At 41.1% G+C, this 20,153-nt stretch overlaps 2 protein-coding genes across 7 annotated transcripts in view; both read right to left on the bottom strand.

The window, feature by feature from the left end:
- Window positions 1-1,469: 1,469 nt before the first annotated feature.
- Window positions 1,470-4,187, bottom strand: atoh1a (atonal bHLH transcription factor 1a). Its single transcript, XM_044197389.1, has 2 exons — window positions 3,135-4,187; window positions 1,470-2,852 (listed from the first exon to the last, which is right to left on the bottom strand). The coding sequence occupies exons 1-2, from the start codon at window positions 3,388-3,390 to the stop codon at window positions 2,020-2,022; spliced, it is 1,089 nt and encodes a 362-aa protein (XP_044053324.1). The 5' UTR covers window positions 3,391-4,187; the 3' UTR covers window positions 1,470-2,019.
- A 3,498-nt stretch (window positions 4,188-7,685) lies between these two features.
- The window catches only part of grid2 (glutamate receptor, ionotropic, delta 2), a 535,356-nt gene continuing 522,888 nt past the window's right edge, over window positions 7,686-20,153 (bottom strand). For 2 of the 6 annotated variants that reach the window (XM_044195946.1, XM_044195941.1), the window contains exon 16: window positions 7,686-10,886. In XM_044195946.1, coding sequence (XP_044051881.1) covers window positions 10,428-10,886 — 459 coding nt within the window. In that variant the 3' untranslated portion in view covers window positions 7,686-10,427. Of the gene's footprint in view, window positions 10,887-12,590; window positions 12,762-13,552; window positions 13,860-14,289; window positions 14,384-20,153 lie in introns of all 6 variants that reach the window. The other 4 variants (XM_044195942.1, XM_044195943.1, XM_044195944.1 and 1 more) reach the window with 4 other exon arrangements.

The following is a 20,153-nucleotide window of genomic DNA, read 5'->3' as shown; positions in this document are numbered from 1 at the left end:
GCCAGTGTGAGCGTGGTGCGTGCGTGTTTGTTGGAGTTGATGGAGAGAGAGAGAAAGAAAAGAGAAAGAAAAAAGTAGAGAGGAGGAGGTGTACCGACGTGTGTGTGTGTGTGCAGGCCTTTCTTTAGTTGAGAAAGTGTGTTCCCTCTCGAGTCAGGTCCTCGGGGACACGGTGGGGACCCGCGAGCGCTCACCAGCTGACAGCGCGTGTTCAGTGAGGCCATCCAACACCTCGGCCCACGAGCCTGCCAACAATGGCCTGAAATTAATGCACACTCCCCATTACCAAATCTGGTATTCACCAAATGGACGAGATGGCAATAGTTCAAGAAAAAAAACTTTCGCCGAGTAGAGGAGAAGATTGTTGCAAGAAAACAACTTTGTGCTATAATTTAATGCAGCGCTTCTCTGCGTCAAAGGTGCCGCAAACATTGCAGTTTAAAACACTTAATCACAGGACTGTAGGCCAGGGGGCGCGTGCACCTGCAGCATATGGCGAGCGAGCGCGTGTTGGACACGTTTCACGTCGCTGTTAGTTTACGATAAATTACAGGAGATCAAGTGTTGAAAGTTTCTTTCTTCTTTAATGGAAATGCCCATTGATGTGGTTTGAAGTACAGATATTTTCCCCACATCACTTTGGTCGTCAAACAGTAAACTTTATTATCCCCTAAACCTCACTTACTAAGGCCCTGTTAGTTTACTGTGACCATAGGCTACGTTTTGAAAATATATAGCCATTTATGAAGGTTACGGTACTGTAGATGTAAATTTCGTTATGCTTCATGTGCAATTTATAAAAATAGGTAATGAAATATTTTATGACCTTTATTTTGTATTGATCTGTTTATCAAAACCCTTATAATTATAGTAATAATATTATTATGCTATTGGTCGTTATGATAGCTTAAACCACAAGTATGTTCAGTTGTACCAAGCTCTAATAGTTCTAACTGACTTCTTTTACCAACCATTGTTATTATTATTTTTAATGTTAGTATTATTATTATAATATTGGGAAAAACTTTAGATGGAAATATACAATAAAAATGTATTTTAAAAACAATAATTGATAAAATAGTTAATTGCAGTTATCTAAGGAAGGTGCGTGGAAACAATAGAGACAAAGAACCATTAGGCCTACATTTTCGTTTGCTTTTTATTCCCAAAATCAAATTGACATAACAATAAATGGCAAAATGATAGATTTTTTTCAGCAAATTTAACTGTGAAGTTATAAAAAGCAAATCAAATGAAACATCAGCAATAAATACATGTCAATTAATCTCATCCAGTGAAAGCAAAAGACACACAAGTTCATCTGAAGATATAAAAAAGAAAATACAAAAGAAGGCAGCAATGATGGCTACGTTAAATAGGCTATTTGTATGGAATTGGCAGTAGGCTACTATACTAGCAAACAAAGCAAAACAATATTGTTTATGGTTTGAAAACAAAAGACGCAATTCTCAAGCCTCTGGCTCGTATATTTGTAAAGTGCACATTATGAACTTTTGAAGTTGCAAAACAAAATACATTATACATACAAATTAACAAATAAAAACATAAATCACAACAAAAATCATATTATAGCTACAAAAAATTGTTTTTTTACATTATCAAATATAAGAAATTATCCATAGAGTTATGATTTTGTGGAAGACAGCTTTTTGGTCGGAGTGACGTGGGAGATACCCATGGCAGTGCTGGGCGCGACATGGCAGAGGGGTCTTCCAGCCACGTCTCCATGAAAACTGAAAATTATAGGCTATATCTATTGGCAGAACCGAATTAGGCCTAGCTCACATAAAAAATAATCTTTAGACTATGTAACAAGTTGATAAAATAGAATTAGGCTATTGTTAAAAATTGAACACGACTTTTTTGAAGAAGCAAATATTTCTATCCTCTTAGAAATGCGTTTTGCAACAGATCGACTGTAAGATTGACACGGTTTACGGACATTATTTTGTTGCAGGCTATAGTGAACCTTTAATATAGTCTGTTATTTTTAATCATTCAGAATGAAACAGTGTGATGATGGTGTCTGGGTAGCTTGAGTTCTGAAAGGTCATCTTCTTCACTTGAGTGGAGCTCCATCGCTATTTCATCCGAGTCACTGAAGTGGGAGTGCGGGGAAAACTCCCCGTCGCTCCGGGGAGACTCTTTCCTCCCACCTCCGACCGGTGCGAGCGAACTGCCTGCCCGAGTGGAGGAGGAAGGAGAGGGCGAACACATAGCTTCTTCAACCATGGTGGAAAACGAACCGTCGTCGAAGGAGGAGCGGAAAGGCATCCCGCTGATGTGGACAGGTAAACTGCTACCTGAGACGGGCACAGCCGCCGCTGTCCTACAGGTTGTAGGGGACGGAGAAGCCATGTCTTTCGCCCCGTCAAAACCAACGGCGGATGAAAGCATAATGCCAGACTTTGGCGAGTTGTTATTGTTGGAGACGTCGTTGTCGTTGTTATTAGAGGAGACCGGACCTTCGAGCAGCTCAGCCAGCGCGTTGATGTAAATCTGCGCCATCTGTAAAGTTTCATATTTGGAGAGCTTCTTGTCGTTGTCAAACGCCGGGATGACGCTGCGCAGCTCGTCAAACGCGTGGTTAAGTCCGTGCATCCTCCTCCTCTCGCGCGCGTTGGCGGCCACGCGCCTTTGCTTCTGGACCCCGCCGATCGGTTTGCTGGACGGGGCTCTCTGTCTCGTGGACGTCTCCTCCTCGGACCCGGTGACCGTGCCTTTAAGACGGCACAGGTCTCTGACTTTGAGCGAAGAAGAGGAGGGGCTCTTGGCAGTTTTTCTGTAGCTGGGAGGGCTGGGATGGTCCGAGGACTCCGGGGAGCCACTCTCTGAAAAATGAAAACAAACATTTACTGAACTGGTCTGGTTTTACAACAACCTATAGTAAATGTATATACTCACACCAATGGTTTTTTAAATTGTACAAAATAAACGTTGCACTTAGGCTCTCTGAAAGCAATGCTCCTTCTGCTTATCTGAGACCTTCAGTGCAGCAGATGGACTTAATCACCACTGCAAATACCAGTTGCCTGATGCGTGAGATGTTGCACTGCAGCTGATATTACTTTTAAATGTTGTCCAAAATGGGATTTATAAGCGGCGTTTCTCACCGTGGTAGGAGCCTGTGCTCGGGCAGGGCGAGTGCCGCAGGTAGTCAGGTGAAGTGGCGTGTGCCGCGCAGGTGCCAGAAGGCTGCACCAGAGCCAGCCAGGCGCGTGGGTCACTGCCGCTGTCCACGAGCGTCAGTCCAGGTTCGTAGCGGGACTCCTCGAGCTGGTCCACCACTCTCAGGCTCTGCTGCCGCGATTCGAGGACTGCCACCTCCCGTGCGCCTTTGCTCCAGTCTTCCACACTTAGGACATCCATGTTTCCAAAAAAAACAAAAAAAAAAAAAAAAAAAAAACCCAAAGGTAGCTAGGTAGAGTTAAACCGACTAATAATATTAGAAAAAAGTTATTGGAGGCACACACTGCTATGACTGTCGCGTGCGGGACTCCTTCTCTGGTGTCTCAAGGCGCGGCGTCGGTTTAAAAAGCGGCACGCGTCTGGGAGCCCCCCTCCTCGCGCTGGTCGCGTGTTGACGTCCAATGAGAAGTCTTGGTAAAGCCCAAGAGAGGTGATTATAGCCCCCCCGAAGCCGGACTGTTTATGATAACGTTACAATTTAAGGAGTGTTTAACGCAAGGGAGGTAAGGGGAACCTCCCACAGGACGCACGTGCATGGGGAGGTGACGGTTTTAGGTAAAGAGCGTGGACAGCGCGAGACGTACGCAGCTGGATCATAATTCCTACCTGTCTGTCTTACATCTCAGGAATGACAGAGGGAGGGAGAAGGAAATACAGGGAGCTGAAAAGGTTGAAAGGGGTTAATTTGCCATCCTCAACTGTTTAAACGGTGTCCCGTGCACTCATATCCTCGGTGTAAAGGATGCACTTAAGCTCGTATCTCATTGGCAACAGTAAAACCTGATTACGTCAACGTTTTCCAGAACCCCCTAACTCCAAAGTTCAAGTCAGCACAGATTAAGGTGCATCACACATAGACCTATCACAGTCACTATGTAAGACTACTGAAAGAACAGACTTTAACATCATATTTTCCCCCAAATCAACTCAAAGTATGGGGCTCCATCTGAATACAGCCACCTGGCCTAAAGATTTATTTTTAAAATTTAGAAAATATCTGCATTTCATCCCTCAGCGGTGACACAAATACAAGGAATAAGTTGTAAACATTAACAAAGTTGAGAGAGAAAAGTCTCTACTTAGCCCAAAGAGCTTTGGGCTAAGTAGCCTAAAACTTGACCAGAAGTCAGCTGGAAAAAAAGGATGGGGCTCGCGCGCTCATTGTCAATTCATTCATTCTAAGATCATCTCCAGTTTCCATTTTTCTTTTGTAGCGGGTCTAAAACCTTTTGATCCGGCTCTCGGAACGCCCTGTCGGTAAAAAAAAAGGCTTCACAGCGAAAGGAAACATGAGCAGGGGTCTCGCGCTCAACACTGTTTCCGTACTGACACGAGCTAAATGTGGCGCGCGGTTGCAACTGGAAGCAGTGAGGAGAAAGTACACACGCACACACACAGGTATGCACACACACACACACACACACACACACACAGAAAGACGCGAATACACACGCAGACAGAACATAATGTGCGCTTAGGTTGTGACAATACAACTGAAATCTATTGTTCAATTAACTATCAGATATTTTAATAAGAGCTGTGAACACAAGTTGAAAGGAAAGATTGTATAGCTATAGACAGGAAAAATAAATATAGGGAACCACCTGCAGTCTACTGTTCAAAACAACCATGCTTACTGAGATGCAATCTAGGCCTAACCTGGCAAAGGAACAATGGGCTGATTACTGGGTGGACATTGGCTATTTACCCTAATTGCCACGGTCGATTTAGGATAAGAAGGATATGGCCTCAGCTATATGGTAAACACAGTAGCTTAATGTGTGAGGCACAATGATCAGGGGCAAGGTTAGCCCAGTCCGAGGTTTGTCAGCAACATTGAATGAGCTCATCACAAAATTCAGGCCGAACTAAAACGACATTATAAGCAGTAGGCTACCCTATCAATTAAACATCACAACTTTAACATAAAGTATACTATAGGCTATGATAAGAATGATTAGAAACATGGGGTTTGGTCCATATTCTGAAAAGACGAGATTCCTAAAACTAGGGGAGCTGGAAATTGTGGGAAACACACAATTTGTGGGAAGAAATCCCATAATTTCAGAGATGACCCGACATCAATCTTTTCTATTTTTTATTCATGTATTCATCATGGGGACGTCTTGTGGGCTAGAGGTCTGGCGCCGAGCGTTCGCCCCCTCTTCCCACCTACAAGCCCCCCCCCATCCAACGGGCCGGGCCGGGCTCCTGAAGCTACCGACAGGTTGGATATTGTAGCTGGCGATTATTAAAGTGTCGAAGCCACAATGGAGACTCTATGTTCCATTGGTCACGCCTGGGGGGCTCCTCGAGGGAGAGTAGGGCGGGGGCTCCCATTCCAATGCGCGAGAGGAGTCTGCGTGCTGCCGCTTCCCATTCCCATCTCCCGGGAGACCGGGGCGCGGCGGGCACGAGACTGGAGTGAGGGGAGCTGGACAGGGATTTCAAAACTTAACTGTAGCCTTTCCTTAATTCACTAAATCCATGATATTGTTTTTGGTCAAGTGCCAACATATTAATGTATCTTGAAGCTCTAAAATCAGCTACACCAAGGGAACTTTCTTATCTCCAAACTTTATGAATTTGCCATACAAATACCTGTCAAATCAAGATCATAAAATTGAAGTGCATTTTTTTTTATGGACAGCGGTGGAAAGTAACTATAAATATAAATATTGTGGCATAAATAAGTAATAGGTAGCCCATATGATGTTCTAGGTTTTACTCTACTACCTGCACCGAGTGCTTTGGTTACTTTGAAGATCAACATTTTACATAAAAAATATATAATCAACTTATAATGTATGATTATAGATTCAACTATATATTTAAATCAAAATCTCCCCAACCAGCTGCAACATTATAAAGCTACTTACATGTTGATGTTGTAAGTGTTGATTAGTATTTACCCAATAATATACGATAACACTTTTTTGATACTTTAAATACATTTTGTTGCTAATACTTCTATACTTCTACTTAAGTAAAAATTATGAATGGGTTAGAGTTACTGAAGGTTGCTGACTTTGATCTCTCCTCTGACTTGTACAATAATAGGAAAATGTCTAGCTTGACTTCAAGCTGGTTGTTGTGCAGTTGTGTCCAGTGTAATTCAAAGCACCATCAACATAAAGTCATTTCTTCAGTCATTTCTGCAATATCTGCCATTCATCTTGTTAAAAAAACACAAACTGAGTCAAGTCTGAAAGAGAGACAGGGAGCTCTCTGACAATTGGAGGAGCTAAATAGTGCCACTCTTTGGTTAAAATGGAGAACTACAATGTAGTGCTCCATTGAACTTGACAGCAGTCCTCCTCAGCAGTGTGCCTATCCAGCTGTTAACAGCAGTATACAAGCCTTTGAAGTGAAAGCCTATTTGAAGTGAAAGACACAAAAGCTTAGCTCATGCTTGAACTTAAAATGTATTCCACACATATAATCATCTCAGATCACCTAAACCAATTTAAAAATGGCATTTGTATTTTCCCCTTAACTTTCACCCAATGTTCCCTCCTTAAATCTATTAGGTTTAATAATTTGCAGCTACTAGAAGGGATGAAATCCTTTTTCATCCATTATTAAATGACACCCTGTCTGCATCAATCAATTTTACTTGTGTATTGGTTCTGGATCACTTGACTCTTTAAAAATTAAAAGGTCAAAATGACACTGTGACATGCAAGTTAACAAAAAGGCCAGGTTAGTCATTATTACAGCTTCGAACTTAAATACTTGATTTTTCTTGAGAAATGTTTTCTTTTGTTGAACGGGTTATTCTGGATTCTTCGCTGACTTCACATTAACAAATTAGATGTCCTTTGTTGCCGAACGATACATGTTGATAAAAGAAAAGAAAAGAAAAGAGAGAGTGAGGGAGATAATCCATACTAAAACCCTGAAGTTACAGCCACTCTGTTTTGAGCAAAGCATGACTACTTACCAGGATCTGGGTCAACTTACCAGTAAGATGTGACTGGTGGAAAATTAGTAACCATTTCTTCTGGAAAAGAAGACGAGCCACACACAGCGAAAACAAAACACTGTGGAGAGGAGAAACTTTGCCATTTTGTCTAGAAAAAGGAAGATGTTAAGTCTTCTGGAGCTTTTCTCAGTTTTCCATTGTGATTGTTGTGCCTCTGTTGACCAAAATAAATCGCCTGTGACACTTGTTCTGTGGAAGGTACTTTAGTGTGAAATTTTACTTTTATGAAAAGTTAGCCATTAGTGAGGTGCCTTTATCTTTGAATGCTGAGTTTGAGGGAATTTAAATATGATTGGAGTGAACAGAGAAATTTAGTGTTAAATTTAGAGCCATGCTGTTTTGAGGGTTGAGTCCCTAAATTACACAGAACCGTGACCAGTAATTATTCACAATTTGTTGATACATAAGATGATGTACATCATGTTTCTGAAATGTACCACCTTTCACATATAATTGTCTAGATTAGCAAAAACAACAAATACCATCCCACTGTAGAAAACCTGTTTATTAGACAAATTATACACAGAAAGCTTTGCCACTTGTAACAGAGGCCCCAGTTTGTTCAGTTTTTGAATAATATGCAACACATACAACAAAATAGGCCTATATTAAATACTGTACATCATAAATTTTTGAAAATTATCAAGTAAATCCTGTAGTTCTATGTATCAAATTAAAAATGTTAACAAATAGCGCAAGAGCAAGTTTGTGCATGCTTTCTTTTTAATCAACTTGCCACTTTTTGTTATTTAGCCAGCAAATAATAAAATGAACTCAGGATGACATGAGAAAAGCAGAAATTGTGTTCATGTGTTTGTTGACCAATGGGCAGAACAAGGGAAAACCAAATGCAGTAATGTGACTGCTAAACTCAGCAATAAAGCTCATCATGATATACTTTTTTCTTTTTGTTAAACAAAAATAGCATCAACATGTAAAATATACATTTTTATAATGTCTCTCTCATTTATACTAAATAAAACCTTTTAAATGTCTGTGTCCTATGTGTCATTCAATAGCCATACTGTAGCCTAATATAAGAAAAGAATGCCTAAGAATGCTTGCTTCAAAACACTGTGGCTTGATTGAGTTTTCTACGCACAACATTTTGCAGTTTTAGTTCTTAAAGATAACAAACTGAAAACTTGTTCTATACAACTAACTATCAATTATTAATACAGTGTTAGTGAAAAAGATTTGGTTCTATTTTACCACCCCACGCCCTAATCCTCAAAATATTCCTTTAATGCTCTTAATGTACCATTCCCCTTCACCACCCCAAAATGCACCTTAATGGTCTCATTTTAATTAATTGGCACTTTAAAAAAAACAAGTTATATAAACAGTACCCTTAACATTACAGATATGAAATAGAAGTATATTTCGGACTCATCTCATAAAAGGCAGCCATTGGGACCCGATGGCCGTTGACTCTTTGTGACATTCCAATGACCCTAAAGCACAACCACTGATTTGCTGCTCTAAAATGTTTCCAGTACACTGTGATATTTTGGGTTTGACTGGAAGTCGGGAGGGTACAGCTAGCTAGTTGACGTATAAGGCCTGTACTGAAGATGCTGTTGCAATGGCTTCTCTTCAACACAAAATAAACTCCATTTCACCACGTGAACCTGATAAGAAGTGATTAATGAACTTGAACATGACATGACCTTACAGAATGAGCTTTTATCTTTTAAACACACGGGTCATGGCAGCACTAAAATTAAGCAAAACAAAGAAAAATCAAAAGTATAAGTTTGAATGACTTAATGATGCAAAACCAGAGACTACAGCACTCATTTAGCAGTTTTTCAAAGTTTGCTGAGAGAAAAAAACAAGTAGACAGCTCAGAACAATGTTATTTTTTGTACTTCCTGACCAAAACACATTCCACGCATTAAAATCTATTTTTTTCAAAAACAAAATTCAATAAAAGACATATAATAAGCATAAGCTTTTTGAAGTCTTTCGGCTAGTCTTTTATGCTTTTTTTCTTTAAGTTGTTTTTTTGTATTATCCCTTTTTACTATCCCTCAGAGTCTGATTGGAGGATCTCACCTTGACTTGAAAAGCAGATAGCACAGCACAGGTGAGAAAAGAAAAGGTCAGATCTACATACAATCACTTACAGGTCTGTGGGCACTGGTACAGTGCAGTGGGATTGACAAAGAGTCTTTAATGTGCATCAAAATGGTGAAAACAGTTTCAGGCTGATGCACCAAAATGGCAGAAATAGTTTAAGATCGCCACACCAAACTGGTGATTCTACAGTGTCATATTGTTGCACTGTCATGGCATTTCAGCAGTTTCCAGACCGATGCACCATGATGGTGTCAGCATGTGTTCAGCTGTAAAGTCTTAGGTCTAGTCAGGCCACCGTGTGGACACCATCTTGGAGATGATTACACAGTTAGAACACCAGGTATTGGTGAAACAACACCAGAGAAGAGAAATCTCAGTCTGGACTCCCACATAGTGAAAAGGCAGAGAAAAACTGGAGAAGTGAAATCATCCAATATTCACTGAGACGGGGCCCTTTCAAAACTACAAGGGGCTGCTGTATGTATTCCAAGGGCTACAGACAAAACTATTGTTATATATGCCTTCATAAAATAACTGTCCCATAATTGCTTAGAAGTGTGAGCCCCTTGTAATTATTTAATGGCTAAAGACACCACTAGTCATCCACCAATGGCAGCCCTGGAGCTCACAGGAATATAGAAGTGTTTCCTGTGGTTGGAGTAGTATAAACTAAACCCTCGGAGGTGGGGTTAAGATAATGATGGTCAGGTCATTTCAGCAGATCTTCATTACATGAGGCAGTCCTCATATCATAAAACAGAAACAATAAAAAAGATCCCCTTTCACACATATCCCCCAAAATAATCCCCCAAACAATCACAAGAACAACAACAATAAAGCAAAGATTCAAGCCCCCCCCTCGCTTTTTGCACCTCACCAGCATGGTTTGCAGGAGGATAAGGAATGCCTCAACAGACCTCCACCTCCTTCGTCTTCTCCACATACAAAATGGATACCCCTGGAAACACCCAAGCAGAAACTGAAAACATAAAGATTCCTATGTACACAGATCTTCTGACTTTTTAGCTTAGCCATAATGTATTTGTTCTACCATCCCATGACCTACCCTAGCCACCTTGCCTGCTCTTTCTACTCCTCCTCCTCCTCATCTTCCTCCTCCTCCTGAACCAACTGTATCCTGAGCAACTCTTCATATAGAGGTGCCCCTGTCTGGATCATTGCCATATCCAAAGTTGGGTCCTGGACCTGTGGGCTGGTAGGGGATGGAGGACATTGTTTTAATGGGGCTGCGGAAGAAGCCACCGTTGGGGGCCCTCTGCCTGAAAGGGCCCACCCCGCCAGTCCGGTGGTCCTGAAGGCCGCCCCCGCCACCACCACCAAAACCAGTGGAAAATCCAGCAGCGGCTTTGGCAGAGAGGCTGCGGCTGAGGGTCTGGATCTGCTCGGGGATGAAGGTGGTGGTGGTGATGTGGGTGTTGCGGAAATCACTGATCTGCTCTAGTGCCTGGCGAGCGGCAGGCAGTGCATCCATGTCAAGTGGTGTTAAATCGACGGAAGAGGTGGAGAACTGCTTGTGGGGGCTTTCATCCTCGGTGCACAAGCTGTTAACCCGGCGGTGTAGGTGTTCCAGGTCGATCTCCTTATCGTCCTGCAGGTGAGGAGGGGCAGGGAAGGAGTAGGACGGAGAAGAGGAAGCAGTGATGGTAAATGGTAGAAGGGAAGAGAGGTTAATGGGAAGGGAAGGCAATTGTAAAGAATATAAGGTGGGAAGAAAGTCGTTGAAAAGGCAGGATGAGAAGGGATAGGAGAAAGATCCAGGGATGGTAGAAGGGGATGAGGGAAATGGAGAAGGGAACAGTATGACAGACAGGATGACAGGAGGTGAAGGAGGAAGATGGTGAGAAGGAAGATGAGAGGGATGAATCAAGGAAAGTTGGATAAAGGAAAGAAGAGAAAGGAGGTAAAGGAAAAGGAGTGAGGGTAGTGCAAATAGAGAGGTAAGGAAATGGAGAGAACAATGAAGGAAGCACAGGAGAGTATGTGCAGAGAGGGTATATTTTGAAAAAGAGGAAGCGGACAGGGATGGGGTGAATTTGTATTCAGCAATAGGCATGTCATCCATCCGACCAGTATACATGGATAGTAAGAATAATAGTGAAAGCAAGAGAAGGGTGTTGGGCAATGCAGATGATGAAATGATGAGTGCAAGACGGCATGCGTGTGGCCACCAAAAGTTTTGGCACAATTAAAAATGAGATTAAAGTTGAAGTAATTGCAGTAGGTAAGTGTGAGAATGAGAGTGAGGGTGACACAAAATAAAAGTGATAAATAAATGTTTGATGGTCAGAGGGAAACATGGATGCGACAGGAAGCAGGGAGAGCAAAAAGAGAGGAGGGGAAAGATGGAGGGAAGGATACAGAAGCACACTCTTGAGCTGTGGTCAGGATATAAAGGAGAGAAACATACACACACTTCTACAAGTTCTTTAAGGGAGTGCAGATAATCTGGAATTAATAGAAATCACACCGCCATCATGCTGTGTGCTCTGTGATTCCAAGGTGCAGGGGTCTATTGTTGATATAATAATATTACACTAGAAATACAACTTATATTATAGAAGGCAGTCAGAATACTCTACAACACCTTATTATCTTATGTAGTTTTCCTGCTTCTTGTCACCTGTATGGCATTCTGGCCATCTTGCCAAAAAATTCACATTGAGATTGACATCTCATTTTCAAGTGAATTTTTTCCAGGCCACATACAAGTCAGCTGTTATGGCTTATTTATCAACTGCATCATAGAATGTAGATGAGTTAACTTCAATCAAACAATGTTTAACAGTCTTAACAATCTTAACAATTCCACCTAAAGACAAAGCACATATATTAACTTAAGTTTTAACTTAACTTACAGTATAAGTCAAATGAAACTTATAATGACTATATTCACATTTAATAGCTTATCCACATAGTCTAAAGGATGGTAACACTCAGTGAAAGGTGTTTCATGCTTTTACTGGATAGGGAAGGGTGGACTGGGGTGCAAGGGAGCTTGCAATGAATGAGGTGAAGATATAGAGAGGAGAAGGCTTATGTGAAAGGTATTAGAAGGTGCTGGAGAGAGTTTCCAAAACTTTTTTCAATTTTTGCATTGTCCACACACACACACGCACACACACGTGGCAATGTGCTTCACTAGCTTAATGGAAGGTAAGTGTGGGGTGGCACATAATTCCAGGTGTCTCATTTTGATGTTGCACACTTCATGGAAATATTGTTTGGGTAAGGTCAAACAGGGTTTTGTGAGGAAGGAAGTCACATTATTGGGGGCAAAGATAGAGTTACTGACCGTGTCCTTCGGGTCTGGGGGGTCTGAAGGGGGCTCTGGACCTACTGTATGTAGCTCATGGAAGAGGGGACCAACAGTGGGGCCCCCTGGTTGCCATCTAAGGAGGGGACAGTGGGAGGAAGGAGAGGACGAGGCGGCGCTAATGTTTGTCGTGACACTATCATACACACACTAAATGTTTGAAGGAGGGGATATTGAAAGGGTAGAGTTGGTATCACAGAAATGACAGGAAGTGAAAGAGAAGAGTGAATCACAAATGGTCAATCTGCTGTCTGTGAAAGAAGACTAATGGGTAACTACGAGGGGTGACGGAAAGGGACTGAGACAAGGAAAAGTGGAAGGTTTTTGTGGAAAAAAGTGGACCTGAGTGCATTTATATTACGGCGTAATGTTTTCCTCCATTATAATGCCCAACATTACAGAAGAGAAGTCAACACTGAACCACCCAAATGATCCTAACCTACACTGACACAAACAAAATAGTAAATCTAAAAGTCTGAAATGTAATTAAATATACATCGCTAATTTATTGTGTAATGCAAAGGCCTTATTTTGGATAACAAAGCCAAGTTATAGAAAAAAAAAAGTTTTTTGGCTTCATTTTACAATATGAGGTTTTACAAAAATCTCTGTTACATAAAATAAATACTTCATTGCAGGGTTTTACCTGCATATATAACTTTACAGAGCATGTAACTTTGACTGTCTCTCTGTCAAAGATGATGCTCTATTTGCCTCTAGGTGGAGAGACAGCACCCTCTAATGGCAGAAAGGCATCATTGCACACATAGTCAACTGGCAACATGCCAGGTATATAGACGGTTTTGAAAGAGGTACAGCTTTGCTATACTGTGAATACCAAAGTTTGAATCCTGCTCCTTGATGTCCATCATTTCTCTTAATACATTACCATTTATATATCATGACATTTCAAATAGCATCTGTCTTCAAGCATTACTAACCAATAATTTATTTTATCCTCTATTGTATATATAACCTTGGGGTGGGAGGTGAGGTGGTGAAGGTAGTCATTCTCATTTTGGGGGTGAGCTCGGAGGGGTTGGTGGGTTCGTAGGAGTGCTGCACGATCAGGGCGCAAGGAATGTCGCAGCATGCTGGGGGCTGGTAATGGGTGGCGGTGGGAACAGTGGTGTTGGCGGTGTTGGGGGTCTGGTTCTGGGTCTGACCGCCCAGGGCAAGAGGGTGCTCATTGGGGCCGTGAGAGCATGGATCAGCAGCTTGCCTGGCAGATGGGCCATCTGCCTGCGTCTGGTGTGAGTGTGTGACATGCATGTGGGTGTGTGTGAGCAAAAGGGACAGGAGGAGAGAGACAGAGAGAGAGAGAGAGAGTGATGGGAGAGAGATGTGGAGTAATTCATATAAATGTCGTTGTGTGTTTGTGTGCATGCAAGTTGAGTGGGAAGATTAAAACAAGCCCAAAAAAACAAACAAACCCAAAGAAGCCAAAAAGACACAGGCAGACAAACGGCACGCAGGCAAAGACAGAGAAGGGATGAGTGACAGACAAGATCAGGCAGATAGAAGGATGGTAAGGTGGAGGAGAGAGAGAAGTCAATTGGAGAGACAGACGGGTGGGGGGTGAGCGAGAAGAAAGACACGGCAGTCAGTCAGCACACACAGTTAAGCAGGTCGTTCTGTGTTGTGTCCTCAGAGAGACATTCACACAGTCGTTATATACCTGGAAAGGGGAGATGTTTAAATGGCATTTTGTATTGCTCTCTCCCTCTCTCTCTCCCCCTCGCCCGCTACACCCCTCAACACAGAGTACTTATCTACAAAAACAAAACAAAAAGGCAATATGAGAGCTTTGAGCCACAGAGACACAGATCATTATATAGAGTTAGAACGAGTAGACTGGCAATTCCCTTCCAAACTACAAACTTCAAAAATAAGAGCTGTTTTAGGTGTACCAAAGGAGATGATACACAAGGAAGTGCCTGCTCTTCTCATGCTAAATCTACACGGATTATATGAAATATCAAACATGGTCAAAACCACAGATGTTACCATTATGGAAGAGTTCTGACAATGACAAATATTTGCATTTTGTCAGTATGCAGCATTACAGTTACTGTCAGTTTTGAACTTTTGGAGATGCGGTTGATTCCAGTGACAGAACTCTTTCATACAAACCTCTGGCAGAACATATATAGGCCAAAAAGGGTAAAGCAATACAGCCACCCTGTTATGAATGAAATGGGCCTCAGACACTCATCTGGAAATAGCTTGTCAGAAGAATCATAATGTCAAAATTTAGACTAGCTTCCAAAGCAGTGGTAGGGGCACCTTGATCCATTTTTCCTTAGATATACAGAACTTTCATTACAAACATAACCAGGCACCGACCCAAACTGAGTTCAGATGCTTTTGAGCCCAGTTAAATAGTAGCAATATAGAGGCTGACTAATTTCCAAAAATTTAGGTAAAATATTTATGTGTTACCAAATGAAATATATATTTAGGATATAAAAACTGTAGTGCACTGTAGTCATAATTTATTTAACTCTTAAAGATCCCAAGATAGCAGGGATGACTTGCAGATAGACTGAAAAAAAACAGTTACATAACCCGCTTTTATTTTGTGTGCATATCCTTGTCAGATGTGCTCAATCATGATACATTTCTCACCATTATTTCTGACTCATATTAGTCAACTCTGTGGAAATGTGTGTATTTCTGTTTGTGAGTGTATAAGCCCAGTAGTAAAAACTCATAAGTAAAATGTTTACATCGAGAAGCAGGATCATAGATAACAATGTCAGCCATTCCACAACACACAACACAGAACCATAGCACAAACACAAACACTGACAGACATAGCCCACAGTCAAAAGCAGTTACCACAGCATTACAGCATACAGTATGAATGTAAAGGCATGTACAGACATGTAAAGTATGAGATTATGCATGTTTAAGTATGTATAAAAAACACAGAGACAAAAACACAGCTTAGTTGTTTTAGAGTTTGAACAGTGGACTGTGGGTTTTCATGTATGCAGGACGCATGTGTGGGTGGCAGGTGGGGATGGTGTTTTCGCCATACAATCTGATGGATGAATGTGGTCATGATTTGTGCAAGTATTTACTGATTTTAAGTGAATTGCATCCATCTTAATTTGTGTATATGTCATTGAGAGTAAGATAACCTGATTCTTGATTGCTGCCGATGAGAGAGGGAACGAAAGTGAACGGAAAACCACCAGGGCTTATGAGGAATGTTTAAAACAAAGTGAACAAGTGTATATCTTGTATCAATGGGTTTCATGATATGGTATATCCATTATATTGACACAAGCCTGGCATGACGGAAAAGGTGAGTTAAATTTGAGGCAATGATGATGTGTATGCATGCATGTGAAAGTGCGAGCTCATTGGTGTGTGTGTGTTACTGTAGGAGTGGTCATATTGGGGAAGCTGGAAGCTGTCTTCAGGAAGGACAAATGAGGATGAGTCTATTAATTTTCTAATTAGAAATGATTAGCACTGTCAGTGTAGTTTTGAACACATAATCCACAGGTTTTATTCAACAATCTGTGATAAGCGAGACCCAACTGATAATCCCGATGGCACTCAATGTGCATCAATCCTTTTTACATTTGTGCACTTGCTCATTATAGATTAAGCCAAGGTGAGAGTTAGATCAGATAGCATGCAAGTTAATTTAAAATGTTCTATGTAACACCATGGTTTTAGTGATTTCCAAAATCGGCATGATGGTTCAAATGGAATATTGTCAGTCTGTAATAATACATTCAATAATAGGCGAGAAAACCATGTAAAACGCTGTGTGGCTGATATTAGCCTGAATTCTCTATACAGTAAGTCTATATCTGTAGTAACTCACTGTGCTGGAGTAGGGCATTGGAAGCAGAGTCCTTATGCCAAGTCTGCACTCCCAATTCATACTGTTGGTGCCAATGTATCTTAGTAAGCCAAGTTTTCTAGGCCCACGCATAAAGAATATGTCACCAGGCTTTTCTATTTTATGTGAAGCTAGCAAAAATGCACAGGGAGCTGCATGCTCTTGGCTTGGTGTGATGGTCTCAAGTGGTGTTAACATTCACTGTGACGGCAAGACAGGGGCCAACAAGTTCTTCATTTAAACTGACAGAGAGCAAGGCGTCTAGTGGAGTTAATTACAAGCTTTATGGTTTGCTTCACTTTATTAATTTAACTTAAGGAAGTTGGATGACATTAAACACACTAGACTTACTCCATTGGCCATGACTAAGGCCAAATTGCATGCAGAGGCAGAGTTTTCCCCAGTCGATAAAATGCAACATATGCAATTTATCTAATTAGCTGCTTTGAAGTTGACTTCAATTTGTCTTCCTTCCTCCACTGAGTCAGGACATACTGCAGTGGTCCCAGCTTGACTCTCTCCTGTTCTGTTCTCAGCAACCATCTTTGCAGTTGGTTGCCCATTTGGAAACATTCTGCACAGATGGAGATTTGAGATCTGAGTATGGTATTCCCACTGTTTTTACATGTTACGACAGGATCATTTTAGGAAGAAATAAGAAATAATATCTCAGTCAAATGAAAAACTTTGATTGATGAGGTGAGTTCTATTTTTGAGTGGCCTTTATAGACAAGTCTTAAGGCCGGGGTATGCTTGAAACAAACTCATTTGTACGACCACACCTGAAGGCAAAAGTGTTCTTTATCCCAAACAGCCACAGTCAAAGGTGGGGTGAAAGGCTGGCATAGAGACTAGCGAGACGCCATAACTGTTCAAATAGGGATAACGGCGCACACTTTGGGGCATTATCTCCGCAAAGGCATTCGTATTGTTGTACTTTTTTTGTACACACGAAAAGTGAAGACAGTAGTTAGAGAATGAAAATAGAGAGCTTGAGAGAAAAGTTCATTTCCAGCCCACTTTCTCAACTCCATACACCTGGCCACTCGCTGAGTGAAGTCGGCATGCAGGTTGGATTGTTGGTTTAAGAAAGTTACAAAAATTGTTGGATGCAGCGTCCCCAACCGGAAAAGAGTGGGTGCAGGGGGTTTCAGACGATGTTTGATGATCCGACAAGCACTTTGTTTGAAGCATATTGACCCCTTGAGGTTCAGTGGTTACTCTGAGCAAACCTTGAGCTAAACCAATGGCAATCAATAGGTCAATGCTTTGATAGGGTGAAGGATAAATGTCAGGGGTCAACTATCAAAAACAATCATGGCTGACTGAGCTAACTTCATTTTCACCATGGAAGCACTGAAGGGGCTATTCTAATGATGCTATTAGTTTGTACTTAACTTGGATATCCCATTGCTTTGCTCCCACTGCTGTCCAAATGCTTTGTTTGGATTTGTATTCAACTAAAATCTTACTCCCTCCTCTAAACATAAAAAAAATAACTTAAAAACTATATACCTCATTTATTGGCACTCAATGAGACACTGGACCAAATAATAGTAATATCAATAACTGGAATTGTATTATAGTGTATCATCCATATGTGACTTCAATCAATCAATAAGAGTGATTTCCGTATGTCAGTTACTGCCTGATGCCTTGATATGCAAAACCTTGAACAAGATCTACAAAGAGAATCAAAGACTATCAGCGTTTAAATCCCTGCTGTCCCTCCTGTTCGCTGTTGCGACTCCACTCCTGCGCTCAGTCAGGGGCTGATTCCACTGGCTGCTCTTAGTGGCTAATGAAGATGGCGGGGGGTGTGTGTGTATGTATGTGTTGCAGCTGAACCACACTGTGCTTAACATGACTTTGGGTTCAACCAAAGGTTTATTGTCTTTGTGGCAGCTCGGTGGCGGACATGACTACTGATCTGAATGACAGATTAAAGCTGGTTACTTAGCAGGGGGCTGGTGGTAGGGGGTATCTGGTAAGTCTGCCGGTGTGTGTATTGAAGAAAAAAATATTGTTGCCTGATCAAAAACAAAATGACATTGGCAGTCAGTTGGGCCAATGTTGTATGTGTGGCAACATATAATCTACAACCCTTCAGAAATGATTACAAACAATAAATTGCGACCCAACATATTTAACAGAGCTATTTCTGGTTGTGTTGGGAGCAGTAATGGTTTCACCTGACTGGGCCTCAGAATTGATAACTGTATTTCTTATTTAGGCACAATGCACCAAATCAGATATACAATCTGTTTTAATCACATACTATAGGATCTCTACATAATGGGCAATAGCATGCACAGTAAATATTTAATATATATATGACTTGATTTACCAAAGCAATTGGATGGTGGAGAATGAAATTATGGCAGCAATACAGAAGAAACTAAATTAAGCTTAAGTAGATCGAACTGCAGTCAACCTGCTGTTGAACATGTTGCTCTATTCTCACTGCAGCTTGTAGTCTGTTTAACGGCACATAATGCCAGCTGCATGGGGAGCTTGCACATGGCAAACTGACTGAGATGGGAGGAGTCTGCACGTGACGTTATACCTCCTGCTTGTGTATTCACAGAAGTGCACAAATCCTCTCACATCAGCAAGTCTAGTCTTGAACTAATTCCTTTTCTAAAGAGGACAGAGGAATCCACATGAAGTGCAAGTAAAATTAAACAACTAAATAAATCAATGAGCAAACAGCCCAAAGGACAAGTGATAAATACAACAAATCATTTGCCACTGTTGATCAGTTGCAAGCAGTTGCAGGTGGTGTATTGGGCTGCAGAAAACAAAGCTGTCTGAAACTTCCAAGCCTTTGCACACTAAAGTGATCACAGCTGATGAGGCCCATCAGTCAAGTCACAAACCACATGTTTGCCTGCAATAACACACCTATTTAAATTTTATTTATGGTATATGTCATGTCAAAGGACGTCACCACCACTCAAGTCATTCACTACTATCCCTCAGGACAGTTAAATGACGACCTATGAGTGGAAGAAATCTTCTCCAAAAGCTAGAAATTGTGGAGATGTAGTAATGCACTAATTTTTGTTGATATACCAATGTTCAACCAGGAGATGCTCATTCAATCATTTGGGACCAATTGTTCATAGAGTTTTCATGTTGAAACTTTCCCTCTAAATTACTTTCCAGATGATTGGTGTTATCGGTCTTTTATCATGAAAAGTAACCTGATCTGACACTAAATCATCCTGCGTATAGTCACAATTTCCATTCCCATCTTTTTGTCATCTTTTCTAATTTATTCTTGGTGGAACTTTAAATTAGCATGACACCAAAGATTAAGGAGATAGGGACAGGCTTCTCTTACTTATTTTTGGTAGTCAGAGTCATGCAGAGATGTTCACTTAGACAGCTCTAATTAGTGTAATGGTCATCTCTACAGTTTTTCATAAAAATAAATCCAAGTTGAAATAACTATGGTAACCTTTGGCTTTCATCCTTTCTAAGGTAGGCTACCGGTATTTTGATACAGGTTTCTCAGTCTCTCTCATTCTCTCGGTCTCTTGGTCTCTCTCTTTCTCTCTCTCTCTCTCTCTCTCTGTGCATCGGCACTAGATAAAATTATTGATTCGTAATAGATATGTTTTTCGATAGCCTAATTTTTATACAAGTAATATTCATACTGGTTTAAATAAACAGTT

Source organism: Siniperca chuatsi, linkage group LG5 (assembly GCF_020085105.1).
Source record: "Siniperca chuatsi isolate FFG_IHB_CAS linkage group LG5, ASM2008510v1, whole genome shotgun sequence".
NCBI lineage: Eukaryota > Metazoa > Chordata > Actinopteri > Centrarchiformes > Sinipercidae > Siniperca > Siniperca chuatsi.
Note: the sequence above shows the minus strand (reverse complement) of the source record. Positions and strands in the feature narration are given on the sequence as shown.